At 40.8% G+C, this 15,719-nt stretch overlaps 1 protein-coding gene across 2 annotated transcripts in view; it reads left to right on the top strand.

Annotated features, from left to right (window-relative positions):
* Positions 1-3,364: 3,364 nt before the first annotated feature.
* Sv2c (synaptic vesicle glycoprotein 2C) overlaps positions 3,365-15,719 on the top strand; it is a 112,902-nt gene continuing 100,547 nt past the window's right edge. The window contains exon 1 of one of the 2 annotated variants that reach the window (XM_042690928.1): positions 3,365-4,042. In XM_042690928.1, the coding sequence (XP_042546862.1) occupies positions 3,463-4,042 (580 nt within the window). In that variant the 5' untranslated portion in view covers positions 3,365-3,462. The remainder of the gene's footprint in view (positions 4,043-15,719) is intronic. The other variant, XM_042690929.1, reaches the window with a different exon arrangement.

Below are 15,719 nucleotides of genomic sequence, written 5' to 3' on the forward strand. Positions count from 1 at the left end.
ACAGAGCGCTGGCTGGAAGGGGGGAGGGGGGGAATCATTCCAGGGAGGCTCTGGTGCCTTCTTTCTAGAAGCCACAAGCAAAGGAAACAATGAGTAGAGCACCCCGGGGGGACAGTGCCCCCTAGGATTTGCCACCAGGCTCAGGAGCTGCTGAAGTAAACAAAGGCAGCTGCTTTTGTGGCTATCTCCAGGAACCCTGAAAAATGAAATGTTTACTAAGGAAAACTTGGACAAAGCAGGAGGAGAAAATATATCATTTCCTGACAGTAGAGGGGAGAAAAGTGGGAGGCCAAGGGAGCCCTGTTTCCTCCTCTTGTTGACATTCTGCAAGTGAACTGAGGTCCAGGAAAAAGTGTCTCTCTGTATTCAATTTACTAGGAATGAAGCAGACTTACAGCTGGCTGTGCTTTTAAATTGCATCAAAATGCTGCAAATAGGTTCATTACATTGCCCTGGTTCCCCCCAGGCAGGGCAGACAGACAGACAGACATTCTTTTTAGACCTCTCCTTTGTAGGCTGAACTTCAGGGTGAGGAGCTCAGCAGTGAATCCCCTGCGAGCTGATCTGCCTTTCCTTAGCCTTGTAACTCCCAGACTCCCAGCCACGCTACCAGACCTGGGGAGGATACTACCATACTATCTGTAATGACTAACCGACAGTTGATCCTTTCCCCAAAGGAACTCCTCAGCATTATCACTGCTGGGCAATAATTCTATGGATAAATGACACTCTTCTTCTTTAATTCCAAATAAATTGGCTTTCTTAGGGTAGGTACTATATGCTGAATTTTCCCTTTGATGTCATTTGTTACTGCAATGCTGCTATTTCTTACTTTGCACTAATGTCACCAAGCTAGTAAGAGGCAAAAGCTAGAACTCACAAACAAGATCACTGTTTATGTCTTATAATGTAGGTCATGTTAATGTGTCTGGGACACCAGTTTACTCAAAGGATGGCATGGTGTTTTCATGTAGGGTTTGGAACATGCATCGTTCCAGTGAGAATAGTTTAAATAATTGCTCAAAAAACAATGTTTGGCTGGCCCCACAGCTGACTTTTACACACCCAAGATAAACAATCTAATAGATCAATAGGACCCATTTCTTTGTCTGCTACTTCCAGTGATAGGTGAGCAAAAGAAACAGAAACTAGTTGTTATTTCACCATAGCTCTGAGGAGAGCCTCGGTAAATGAGAGGTGAAAATAGATAGGTGGTTACAGGCATTTGTTCCACATACAAGGTACAGCTGAGAGTTGGGTGTTTCTCTTTAATTTTGCTGTTTGTAAATAGGATCTTTTCCTCCAACTGTTCTCTTCCTTCCTAAAACCTGTCATTAACCACACTAAGTACAAGGTGCCCTGACTTTGAAGTTGTCAGTTCATTACAAGATGATTACCTTCAGAATCAACATGATAACAAGTGTGAAAGAGCAGAGCTAATAAGATGTAGAAAATGAATAGGCAACGATTGCCCAGGTTTGACAAGTAGGACTCTAAAGGAAACCTGTGCTTTGATCTCCAAACTATATCCGTCTAGCTCTTGTGACTTTCTGCTACAGTTTAGTCATCGTTTCCTCCCAAGGGTTTGTGTGCAGGAAGCTTGGTCTCAAGCATGTGTGGAGAATCTGGAAGAGGTGAGCCTAGTGGAAGTTACTAGGTCATGTTGCTCTCATGGAGTGATTTTCTTCCTGTGAGAATGGGTTATTATATAAAGAACAAGACTTCTCTAGTCCCTTGCTTCTTGTCTTCCTACATAATCTCTTCTGCATGCAGCCCTTTCCCTTCCTCTTTGTCTGCCAAAATATGATGCAGCCATGGGGTCCTCACCAGAAGTTGAGCAGAGGGATTATCTGAATTTGGGCTTCCAACAGCCAAAACTGTGAGCTATATAAACTCTATTTAGTGCCCACCTTCAGGTATTTTGTCATAGCAATGAAAAATCAACTAATGTACTCCTCTTCCCTAAAATAATCTTAGAATAAAACACAAGGAACCATGGCTTTAGTTTGACTGCAGATTACATGATGAATTCTCATTATCAAAAATTCTTGGGCCATCTTTCTGTGTTGACTTACAGTTTTCTTGTGATATATTCAGATGATCATTAAATACACATTTGTATTTTATATTGGGTATGCAAAGAAAAGAAGTGACCATTAGATATGTCAATATTTTCCAAGTTCCCAAAACTTAGGAACTTGGAAAATTAATGATGAGTGAGAATGATGTTTTTACTTTTATGTTATCTAGGTATAAGGATAGATATTAGCTCATTTGAGCCACAGGAAGACACAGCTTGGTATACAAGTGAGATATAAGTTATTATATATAAAGTCAGCTTGAATTTAAGGAGCCAAGACATAGGGGTCTCTGAATGGGAGAGAAAACCACACGATGGTGATGGAAGGCTGCAGGCTTTAGTGTGTAAGACAGTAGCTTAGCAGCATGGCAGAAGGATATAATAGGAAAATGTGTGTGTGTGTGTGTGTGTGTGTGTGTGTGTGTGTGTGTGTGTGTGTGTGTGTAGATTAAGCCCTGGTAGTCTTACAAGACAGGGTTGATAAAGTACATCCCATTGGATTAACCTGTTCCCCCCTGGCCTGGGGATGGTCTCTAAAGGGACAGATATCCATGAACAAGCCATATATTCTAATTCAATGACTGTCAAGTGCAAAATCATCTGATGCACTCTATCAGTCTCCTACCAGTACAACTGCTATACAAAGGGAAAATAATCATTTTCAGTTTGGGGTGCCTTTATTGGTCTCTGTTACCATTTGTAATAAGCAAATCCATAAAGTCAGGAGGACACCATAATTTGACAAATAGAGATATGGTTTAATGGCGTTGGATAATGATCTGCTTGCTTGCTTTTTTTTCAAGGTCCAATAGGGTTAATTCTAATATTGAGGATTTGCTTCTATAGAGAGAGAGAGTGTGTGTGTGTGTGTGTGTGTGTGTGTGTGTGTGCACGTGCACACGCACATCAGTATGCATGTGTTGTGATAAAGATTAGTTTTTTCTATCAGAGTATAATAGCATTTTGGAAGTAAGTGTGTTGGGTGCACTTATGAAGGTATAAAATGCTTTGTTTCATTCTCAGGGAATACCATATAGCATTGCCTTGTGTACAGAAGTCCTCAACACAGAGCAATAATAATGATAACAACAACAACAACTATTCAAAACCCTAGCTACTTCAGGAGCCAATCCCACTTGCACAGAAAACCTGCCTAGGCTGCACAGGGTGCAGGGAGGCAGATCCTGTGTCTGTGTGTGAGGCAGGAAAAAGAGACCAAGACATGAATGGTAGAAGAGACATGGGGATAATAATACACCTCTCCTCTGGCTCTTCTCTTGCAGTTCTATTCTGAACCCTGAGTTGATGACGCTGTTGGGGCTGAGCTGCTGAACATCGCTGCAAACAGTTCTGGTCTTCTGATTGGCCACAGTGGAGATAAGATGGAAGACTCTTACAAGGATAGGACTTCACTGGTGAAGGGTGCCAAGGACATTGCCAGAGAGGTGAAGAAGCAAACAGTGAAGAAGGTGAACCAAGCAGTGGATCGAGCCCAGGACGAGTACACCCAGAGATCCTATAGTCGCTTCCAGGATGAAGATGAGGACGATGACTATTACCCCCCTGGAGAAACCTATGATGGGGAGGCCAACGACGATGAAGGCTCCAGCGAAGCTACTGAGGGCCACGATGAAGAGGATGAGATCTACGAAGGGGAGTACCAGGGAATCCCCAGCACGAACCAAGGGAAAGACAGCATCGTTTCGGTAGTGCAGCCCAAACGGGAGGAGTACAAGGACCGCCGAGAGCTGGAGTCAGAGAGAAGAGCTGACGAGGAGGAGCTGGCCCAGCAGTACGAGCTGATAATCCAAGAGTGTGGCCACGGCCGTTTCCAGTGGGCCCTCTTCTTTGTCCTCGGTATGGCTCTCATGGCAGATGGCGTGGAGGTGTTTGTCGTTGGCTTCGTGTTACCCAGCGCTGAGACAGACCTGTGCATACCCAATTCAGGATCTGGATGGCTGGGTGAGTTGTATAACTCAAAAAAGTTTCTATATGATCGAGTTGTTGAGCAATGGTGTCATGGACAATAGCATTACCTTTTCTTCCAACTTAATTTTTTGTTGTTGTTGGTCGTGGAGCTTGATCCCCGGGCCTGGGCACTGTCTCCGAGCTCTTCAGCTCAAGGCGGGTGCTCTATCACTAGAGCCACAGCGCCACTTCCAGTTTTCTGGTGGTCAATTGGAGGTAAGAGTTTCACCGCTTTTCCTTCCCCGGGCTGGCTTTGAACCGCTATCCTCAGATCTCAGCCTCCTGAGTAGCTAGGATAACAGGTGAGAGCCACCTGCGCTCGGCTTCAACTTCAATTTTTATTAGGAAAAAAATCTTAAAAGATACAAAAAGTAAATAATTGTACAATTGACACCTATATATAAACTATATCTATATTCTGTCATTTTTATCTCTTACATATTCATCAATACAGCTGATTTTTATGCACTTTAAAGTAATTTGGAAGCCGGGCACCAGTGGCTCACGCCTGTAATCCTAGCTACTGAGGAGGCTGAGATCTGAGGATCACCATTCAAAGCCAGCCGGGGCAGAAAAGTCCATGGGACTCTGATCTCCAGTTAACCACTAGAAAACCAGAAATGGTGCTGTGGCTTAAGCGGTAGCGCGCTTGCCTTGAGCTGAAGAGCTCAGGGACAGCACCCAGGCGCAGAGTTCAAGCCCCATGACCAACAACAACAACAACAACAAAAAGTAATTTGGAGCAATCTATTTTAAGTTATATTATTAGTAAGTCATATGATAATGATTGAGATACATTCTGGGGATTACATCAGTACATGATTGCTGTAGGCTGGCATCATGGAATGGTTCTAAACAAAGATGACTAGGGAATCACTAGGCAACATGATCTCACGGGACCACCGCTGTATATGTGGCCTGTCCAAAATATGATCACGTGTCACACTGGTATTCAACATGACTAGACTTGCATTGGTTTCTTCTTTATTAACTTCCAAGCTGTCTGCTCCTGAAAGTTACTTGACAACTTTCTAAATGCAGAGACTAATTCTCTTTGATTCTAACAAATGTCACTTAATTTTTTATATAATGCTGCAATTTAAATCTGTTTCTCTGCTAGTATTTTTTCCCTACAATCTATGTAAATGTCTGCTTACTTTTTTCACTTAGCCTTATCCTTAAAATATTCTCTGGGTGACCTAAAAATTCTTTCCTCAAGATTCGTACCTTTGTGTTGAAGCTGGAAAAAGTCCATCTTATCATTGGATATAAAATCAATTTCAGATTTATTAATATCTAAATTATACACATTTAAAAATACTATGCCCTCCCTGTAAAATATCTAGACAGTAGATTAAAATTTTAAATTAAAATTTCCATGTATCCAAGATTCTCATTCATAGGAAAGTGTCATTTGCATTCCAAATTTGTGCAGAGAGAGAGAAGGCAAAGAAACATGTACATAGAGGAATAGCCCCATTAAGACCCCACTTCAAAAAAAAGCAGGAGAGATTTCAAACCCTTTTACAAATTTCCCTCCATGAATACGTCTATGTGTATAAAAAAATAATGACACTAAGAAATTTTATGTATAACTAGGCTTGTCATTTCCTAACTTTTCGCTTTAACAACATAAAACAGATGGTCCAGAAGAGATTTGTCTTTTTTTTTCCTTTAATAACTTCTTTCTTTAGTATGACTCTCCTCTAGTATTTGTTTCTTCATGTTTAACTGGGGGGAAAAAAAACAAACATGGATCTATAAAAGCAGACTGAAGAGTCCAGTGGGAGTCAGGTGGGGAGGGGCATAATTTGCATTTTTGTTGACCCATTTGTGTGCTCAAACATCAAAATATAGACCTCAGCATACTTTTGAAGAGAAACTGTGGTCACTCATCAATTTGATCAGCCTAGCAGATCCGTTTTGTTCCTATCCCTGTATTTGGTTTCTGTTTATTTGCTTTTCCCTTTAGTGAGCGAGCATATCAGGGTTAAGCTGGATATCAACATTTTTTTTCAATATTTTGCTAAAGGAATATATCAGCTGAATGTTTCCTGAAGATAGATCTTAGAAATTCATCCACATAGATATTTAATCATTGCAGGCTTAAATTGATGCCAGCTCTACATTAAAACATTATGGAAACACTGGCCCTCATGCCTTTATCTCCTGAATGCGGAATGGAAACATAGCACACTGGGTTCTCTTATCAGTCTACCTGCCAAGCTCAGCACCCTGATGACGTGACACCCACAGGTGGCATTCGGAAGTATAGATAACACAGCAGGGCAATAGAAACCCAGACTTTTTCATCTGTCCATAAATGTCGCCTGCTTTAGTGAATTAAAAATGTGTCCCCAGGAATGTGTGGCTTCATTTGATGGTTTGAGTCTCCCAACAGAAGCATTTTAATGGTTTCATATCCATGCCTTTCAGACTTGCATTTCAATTATTTTTGCCATTGTAATTTTGTTCATAATTGCATTCTAACAGAGTATCTTTAGACAAGCATTTAAGTTGTTTTGCCATTTTCATTTCATCAGCTAATAGCTTTGTAATATAATTACCACACCAAGTCACAGCAATGGGATCAAAAAGCAAAAAGGAAAGATGCATGACCCGTGTTTGGTGGCATTTTGTGGAAATAGGTTTTCAAAATAGTTTGTCATTTGCTACTGAGAATTGAGTCATTTTCCTCAAGGAAAACCAGGAATAAAAATATGACCCAATTTATGTTTTAATTATTGAGGAGATTGATCTTCTTTTTGTGTTTGCCAGGAGATTGACGTCAAGGTAGCTAGGACATATAATGTGTGCAGGTGTCTGAGTTGATGGCCTGGGTGGTTAGATAACATTGTTAATTAGGCTGGAAGAAGTGAGAGTAAATATTTAATTATCTAATGAGCTGCTCTTTGGGGGAAATAACTGCTGTCACTTTAAGATAATCCATTCTTTGTTGCCAAAGTCTATTTATTAAGCATTTACAGTGTGTACAGCACAGTATTAGCATAAGACCTAATAAAACAATGAGAAGAGGCAAGATTTCTTTGTCCTAGGAAGTTATAGTTTAGTGTAGAGAAATCACATATGTGTGTCCATTACCAGAATAAGGAAACAAGTTATCTGTAGCTAAAACAAGAACTTCAAGCAGGGCAAGCTCATTAGGGATAAGATCCTGGCTGAGGCAGTAGGGAGGAGGACCAGATGTGGAAACGATTCCAGAAATTGCCAGCAAGATTTGGTCAGCTAAAGGGCAGTGCCCAGGTGCTAAGTTCAAGCCCCAGTAGTACGGGCACAAAGAAGAAGAAGAAGAGGAGGAGGAGGAGGAGGAGGAAGAGGAGGAGGAGGAGGAGGGAAAAGATCTATGAGCCAGGTGCTAGTGGCTTATACCTGTAATCCTAGCCACTCAGGAGGCTGAGATCTGAGGATTGTGGTTTGAAGCCAACCCAGGTGGGAAAGCCTGTGAGACTTGTATCTCCAGTTAACCACCAGAAAACCAGAAGTGTAACTGTGGTTCAAAGTGGTAGAGCTCTAGCCTTGAGCAGAAAAGCTCAGGGACAGTGCCTAGGCCCTGAATTCAAGCCCCACAACTGACATAAAAAATCTATGTACTACATTATCCTGCCCATGTAACGGTAACTCCTCTGTACAGTATGTTCACAAATAAAATTAAATTAAATTAAAAAAAAAAAAAAAGAAATGTACTCATTACCTTGCTCATTAATTGTAACCCCTCTGTACAGTATTTTCACAATAAAAACTTATTTAACAAAAAAAAAAAAAAAAAAAATCTATGTACTGAGGGATATAGAAACAGGTCTGGATTCTCAGCCCATGGTAGCAGGGCAGGGTTCTCTCATAAATCAGGCATCTTCCCTCCACTGTTGAGGAGTAGGTGCTGGTGGGTGCACTCTGTGGGAACACAACTGACCTGGCTCCTGCTCTCTGGCTGGTGAGGGGTTACAGTGGGTTCTGAGCAAGAAGGACATGTGAACATTTCAGGCTCAGCCCTACCCTGGTTCTGGCCTATGACAGCAGATAAAGCTCTCTGGATGCTCACCTTTCTCTCCTCCAGTGGAGGACCTGGTGAGGGGCTTGTTAGGGGACCCTGCTCTGATCTCTTTCCCTTTTCATCAGAACAGGCTCAAATTCATCTGACAGAATACACTTTGTGTGACTGAAAGATCTATGACCTAACAACATTTTAGGCCTCTTAACTGGAACATGGGTGGGTTCACCTGCCACAATGGTTTGAATGCAGTATTCATAGACATGTTAGGGGGCACTATAAGGAAGACTGAGACGATTAAGGTTCAGAGTTTATCTTGCCAGAGGAGTCGTGATGCTGCCCAGCTCGTGGTACTTCAGTGATATAGACAGACATGTCATCTTAGAAACCATTAGGAGACCTGGAGAGTTTTCATCACTTGCCTGGTTGATGCTAGCTACTGGCTGAACCCAGCTATACCACACACATTGTAGCTCTTAATTCCATGTTCAGTTCAGTTCCCTAACATTGTCTTTTCATGTACTCTTGATTAAGCTGTACTTTGAAAGAATATTCTCAATTCCTAATGAAATGACATCACTTTGGTATCTCAAGCTATAACCTAGAAATTCTGGGTTTGTTTGTGAATTTCAACAGTGTAATTGCATACTGAGCTTAAACATTGTTCTCCCCTTTCAAAAACCTTAATGGAATGTAGAACTTGCTTTTGGTATTTATAGGATGTTCTTAGAGGTAACAATCACAAATGAAGAATTTGATTACCTCAGAGAATTAACCTATAAATTCACCCCACAGTGCAAAATCATCTTAAAGAGACAGAGTAGCAGCCAGGCACTGGTGGCTCATGCCTATAATCCTCGCTACTCAAGAGGCTGAGATATGAGGACCACAGTTCAAAACCAGCCTGAGCAAGGAAGTTCATAAGATTTTGATCTGTAATTCATTACCAAAAAGCCGCATATTGGGCTATAGCTCAAGTAGTAGACCACTAGCCTTGAGTGAAAAAGCTAAAAAACAGCACCCAGATTCTGAGTTCAAGGCCCAGTACACACACACACACACACACACACACACACACACACACACACACACGATAGCAGCATAGCAAAAAAAATAAATTAAAGAGAGGGCATGCATGCCCCATGTGAAAAAGTCTTGGTTTGTCTGTCTTGTTCACTACAGTATCTTCTCTGCTCCTGTCAGTGCCTGGCACATAATATCTCAAAAAATATGTGCCAACTACATGAATGGTGGTCTTGGGGAGACTTTACTGGAGGGAGAACATGTATAGAGCAGGAATGTACCATTTTGAATGGGAACTCATTAGAATTGGAGGGATGTAAATGTTGGTAGACTACTTAGTACAGCTCAGCATTGAGTGCTCTCTTCTAAGGATTTTCCCTACCAGATTTCACGGAGGGATGGAGAGAGAGAGAGAAGGGAAGAAAATTGCCAAAGGTGCCATAGCCAACATGGGTTTATTGTTCATCAGTCTTTTGCTTTTTTAATCTTTTTTTTTTTTTTTTGCTAGTACAGAGGTTTGAAATCAGAACCTTGATCTGGCTTAGCTTGTTTCTCAGCTGGTGTTCTATCATTTGATCCACACCTCTAGATCTACTTTTCTCAGTCATTGTTGTTGGTTGTTTTGGAGGGAAGGGGGTCTCATAAACTTTTCTACCCAGGCTGGTTTTGAACCTCGACTCTCCAGACCTCTGCCTCCTGAGTATCTAGGATTACATATTTGAATCACCAGTGCCTGGCTTCCATTAGTCTTGGTTGACTATTGAAAATCTGTTTCTGAAAGACAGATCTGTTTTTGGTGTGCTGACATCCCTGATTTCTCAGCAATTTAAGTGTTGGATCTAGCCCAGAAGCAGGACCAGAATGTCGCCTGCATTTTGGGCCACAACTTGCAAAGTCATTTGAGTTTCTTCTGTCTGCTGTAAGTCCTGGTTTTCTTTTACAATATCAACTATATTAGCCAGAGCTGATGGATACATTGGGCAAAAACAGTGGTAGACCAAGAACAGCAAAGCATTATGAAGTCTATATTTGTACCTATAATTGGAATTTCATTTGACAACTTTTAAAGATTTTTAGTAGCTTTTGAAATTTTTCTTAAAAAATATTCCTAATTCTGCAATAAATACAGATGTTTTTGTAAATTTAGTCTGGATTGTTGGATAGTGGACCAGCGGTTTGCATTCTACTCAACACTTTCCTATCAACTGCATGGAGCAGATGGGTATTCCTGTAGCTTCCATCAATAGCTACAGTAGTCACCCACCAAAACGCGTTCAGCATGTACTGTGCGACAAGCATATTTAGGCTCTAGGGACATGATGGTGAAGAAAATAGAAAGATCTCTCTGGGAAGAATTTTCTTTCTATAGTTTTTCTCTTGGATACTAGAGTTCCTTCTCCCCTCCTATTTGCCACTGACAGGGAAGAGTTTCCTTGGGAGTCAACCTGAACCTTCACACCTCAACGTCTCTTTGCATCCTTCTACATATTCCTCTATTCCTTTAAGTATTAATGAAAGAAGAACTATCCTATTGGGGTTCCTAGCTGCTTTCTCCAGAGAGAGCTGTGTCTGGTTTTCTGGAAATAACCAGTTCCAAATTTCTGCGATCCCTCTGCCTCCATCTATGAGTTGAGTGTCCTGTCCACTAGACTGCATGCGGACTGTAGTGCTCAGCACACAGTGCCCAGAATCAGGGCTGTTAGAGGATAAAGTCCCTGCTCTGTGTTGCTAGAAAAGCCAGCGTGTTCAAGCTGGCCACAAAGAGTAGTTATGCAGGGATTTTGGTTTTTCCTTTCAACTTTATTCTTTTTTTTTTTTTTTTTTGTCGGTTATGGGGCCTGAATTCTGGGTGCTGGCGCTGTCCCTCAGCAATTCACCTCAAGACTAGTGCTCTACCACTTGAGCCACAGCACCACTTCCAGCTTTTTTTGCTTATGTGGTACTGAGGAATTGAACCCGGGTCCTCATGCATGCAAGGCAAACAATCAACCATTGAGCCACCTTACCAACCCTTTATTCCATTTAAAAAAATCATTTGCCATCTGATGGAGCTTTGGTCTCTGTTGTGAAAATGTCCTCTGGCTCTCTTTAAGAGCCTCTTGGATGTCACATTGATCCTAATGAGAATTAAAAAGTTACTGACTCATCCTATCCACCAACACGCAAAATCTTATTTGGATTCATTATTGCCAAATTGCAAAGGAAGACAAAACAATTTATTTTGCTCCTATGCCTTATTTCTCCTAATCTTTTGCATTTTCCTAAGAGGAGAGAGGTCAGGTATGGTAGCACACAACCCTCATCCCAGCTATATGGAAAGAATAAATAGTAGGATTGTGGTCCATGCCAGAGGGACCTTATTTGAAAAGTAATAAAGGAAAAAGGATTGAGGATTTGGTCCAAGTCCCTACCAAGTGTAAGGATACCATAGTGCCCCCAGCGGAGAGGAATCACGTATCAGTGGAGTTGAGCCACATAGCTTGAAGACTCCTCCATGCAAAAAGAATCATTTCCACAGGACAAGAAGGGAGCAGAAGCTTGCTAAGAGGCGGCATTCTGGTACTGGGAGAGCCTCATGCTGAATGGCCTTCTACCATCCTGGGAGCCACTGGGTGTGACCACCGTAGCCAGGCTCCAAACCCAAAGGCTATTTTCTTTACTCTTGCATCCCGAATCCCTGTATCCCTAGATCCCAGGCTCTTCCCGGATGAGGATTCCGATTGCACTGCGGTACTTGCTTTATAAAACCTTACTAAGCCTGGACTCCCCACAAGTCACTGGAGAACTCCCGGATGTGTCGTCAACTGAGAGAATTTGTTCCTGTGGATTGTGGCTTACATAAGGCATTCTGAATTTTAATCATCCAATAACCAGATCACATCAAATAGAAATAATTCAGACTTGTAACTTGATTTTCAGCTACCAATATGTAATCACACCCTGTCATAGGAACTCTCACGTAACAGTAAGAGCCTTGGCAGGACCTGAGCATCCCCCAGAATGCTTCAGAGAGTGGGAAGCTGCTCAGTTACACTCATCCTGAAGAATTAGTCTCATAAATCACTTTAGTGAGTATTCCTGATACACATACTTGCAAGCTGGCATTCTCATCTTATTCTTAGAAATTTCTTTGGGGCTTTTAAGACTGTTGAAAGAAAAGTCTAAGAGGCCCCTGGGTATACTTCTTATCTTCAATTTCAAAACCAGACCTTTAAATGACTAGAAAAGGAGGAGGAAACAGTGAGTTCTTTCCATTTACAAAGGATTCAGTGTAAGGGAATTTGGTTACAGGAACAAGGTACAGATCTTTAATTATTCTTATATCTCTCAGCTTTGATTCTAGTTAATGTACTTATGAGCAGAGCAGTAGAACTCTGCTCACTTAACACCTTGACATTCTTTCACCAAAAATGTTTCAGAGAGTTAATACATTCAGTTGTGAGCCTTAGCATTTGAATATATCCAGTTATTTGCTTATTATATGAACATAATGCTCCAATTAATATTATTAAAAGGACTCTTGGGGGGATATACTCCTGACATTCTTTTTTTTAATGGAATTGAAATTGATATTAGCAAATGAAAAATATTTTAGTTCTTTTTTCAAAATTATTAATGAAAATAGCATTAAAAAAGAAAATAATACATTATGAAATATGGATTAGATGTCAGAAATGCTAAGTCATTTAGGGCTGGCTGTGTAGCTTAGTGATAAGTACCTACTGACATGGCTGAGATCCTGGATTCAATCCAGAGTACCAGCCCCCAAAATAGTTAAAATGGTAAGTTTTAGATTCCACAAATTTTAACACATATGAGAGAAAAGAGAGGGGGAAATTGAAAGAAAAGAGAAAGAGGAAAAATAAATAGAAAGAAAAGAAGAAAAAAAGAAGTAAAAGGAAAGTCCTTTTGTAGGTGATTGGGCTCTAGTAGTACTTCTCTATGATGGAATCGCTCATTTCCTATGTTTGAGGAGATGGTAGACTGATGATGTGTTTACACAGATAAAAATGGACTATGAACAGCTTTCCCTACCCTTTGTGCAGAGCTAACATGACTCAGGGTCTGACTAGATCCAGTTCCTTGTCAGTGGCAGCTGCTCCTGAGGCTCTAGGATTCCAGTGTAATACAGGTCTTACTTTGCTTCTCCTGGTTGGGCTGTTGACTTCCTGTTGAGCTTCCTGGAAGTAGAAATTGGGATTTGAGAATAAATGAATTATACTACTTGAAAACTAGAAGGAACAACCCTATAACATTTTAAGTTAATTTTAGTTCACTTGGAGTCAGATAAATAATCAATTAGATTCTTTACTTCACTGATGTAAACTTTTGCTCAGTGAGATGTTTGTCAGGTAAATTAAGCTTACCTCTGCCACAGCCAAAGTTGTTCTTGTTTGAGCTGATTTTTAAATGGAAATCAAAAGTGTTTTATATACTTTTAAATTTATCATATCTAATTTATCATAACTAATTTATGATCAGTCAGGCTATTCCTTTTTTACTCTTTACATTTCTCTCCTACATTTCTTTTTGCAATGCTCTTATTGCTGCCATTTGAACTGCTCCTAACTCTTTTCTAGATGTCTTGGTGCATTGGTGGAAAAAGCTAAATGCCTTGCTCCTAAAGGTTAAATCAGAGAAAATAGCTATTGAATAATTGCTGAACTCCACTCTGTGTGGGGTGGGGGTTATTATACTATACTATATATCTGGCAGAGTAGTCTAGACATTCAAAAGTTGCATTTTGTTAGCTCCTGTTTATCTTTTTCCTCCAATTGTAAATAGCTCTCTGTAAATAAAGCTATAGTGTTCAAATCTACACTCATGAGAAGAGTCAAGTAATAAACTTAAATTGTTTTTATGGGGAAGGGCAGGGTATAGAAAGTGGTTTAAGAATTTATAATTAATATAAATACAGATTTGAGGCCTTGACATTTAAACTCCCTTATACTTACCATGCCTTTTCCATTCATCCTCTGAACTCTGCCCTAAGGAGTCTTTGTGATGGAGACTCTTGTCCCTACAATGTGGCTCTGTGGGGAGGGCTCTGGAAGCCTAGGGTCAGATTAGTCCAGGCTAGTTAGTATATAGGCTCATGTAAGTGCTACATAAGCTGGTCTTCTTTATTTTTTCACTTTCATCTACTACCCACCCCTCACCCAGATAGTCCAAGGGCAGGGCTGGTTAGGATTGCCAGATAAAATACAAGATTACAATTAAATTAGGGTGAGAAAAGAAATGAGAGAATTGTTCAGTGGCCAGTGTCTAGTACTTGTGCATTATGCAACTCTCAGAAATTTCAGAAATTCCAGATCTGGATCAGTATTTCCAAGACATACATGTGCAGACATGGGACCTGGGGATGTTATTAATGTGTAGGGTTGGGCACTGCTGACCTGGAGTGGAGCCTGACACCTTTTGTGCTCACAGGCTCCCAAGGGGGCTGAGGTTGCAGGTTGTAAGCTTCACTTTGTACCCTTCTGCTGTAGCACTTTGGGCCTTGTAACCCCAAAGCAGCAGCATCTCAACAAGTGTCATAGTGAAAGTTATAAGTAATATTGTGATCTTAAACAATTGGATATAGACAAAATGTATTTTCATTCAACAACCTACATTATTGTTTAACAGGTGATGTATGAGTCATTTTTTTCATCCCTTCCCACCCTCCCCCCACCCCCCCTCATCCTCCCTGCCCCCCCCCCACCACACCCTGCACCAAAGTTGTAAAGTTCGTTTTCGACATAACAAGTAGTACATCTCATTGTTGCAATGGGTCCACCTGTATCATTTTGAGGAAATTTTTTTCCAAAGTAAACATCAACAATAAAGATATGCATGTTTTTCTCTACTAAATGGATATTGACTCTTTTATGCTGCTCTATCTCATCCACCATGGGAGGATTTCAGTATCACCACACCACGTTTACAGCTACAAATCCAAGCATGGACTGTGGTCAGGCAGAGCACAGTGTGGTTCTCTCAGTGGGAGTTGCTTCTTCGTGCCAGAATGGTTAAGATGGAATTTTAATGTGTCTCTTTCAGTATGTTTCCCTTCTAGCCATGTGAAATGAAATAGCTTTTCTCTGAGTAGCTTAGTTTTCTCTGCAGAATCTAATTGGATCTGAAATATCAAAAGTATAACTGTACCCAAAGAGCTGGTTGAAAACAGAGTTGATCAGACTATTCACAGGGATGAAGTCCTGCTGTAGGACTTAGTCTGGCATAAGCACACACACCCAAATGACGGCAGATTGTATTGGAAGCAGATTATATAGGTGATTAATTATCTATGTATCTTTCTGATTCATATGTGTAAGATAACTAAAAGTGGTATGAGAGGTGTCTTCATGGAATCATCTTTCAAAATTCACCACTACTCACCCAAAACAACACCTGACTATCCATTCATCCGCCATATTCTTACGAAGTCCCTGCAAGACAGTCGTCTGTCATGTGACAATACAAAGATCAACCAGATACAACTTTGTACACAAGACACTTGTAATCCAAATGGTGGAGGAGCCAGAAGACAGAGATTCATTATGTTTCTGGAAGGAGAACACTAAAGAAGGGCCTGAGGACAGTGTGGTATTAGAGCCAAGCTTTGATTGTGGGTAGAATTTGGAAATGCAGAGATGG

Source organism: Dipodomys spectabilis, unplaced genomic scaffold (assembly GCF_019054845.1).
Source record: "Dipodomys spectabilis isolate Male_0828 unplaced genomic scaffold, ASM1905484v1 ptg000140l, whole genome shotgun sequence".
In the NCBI taxonomy this organism is placed as follows: domain Eukaryota; kingdom Metazoa; phylum Chordata; class Mammalia; order Rodentia; family Heteromyidae; genus Dipodomys; species Dipodomys spectabilis.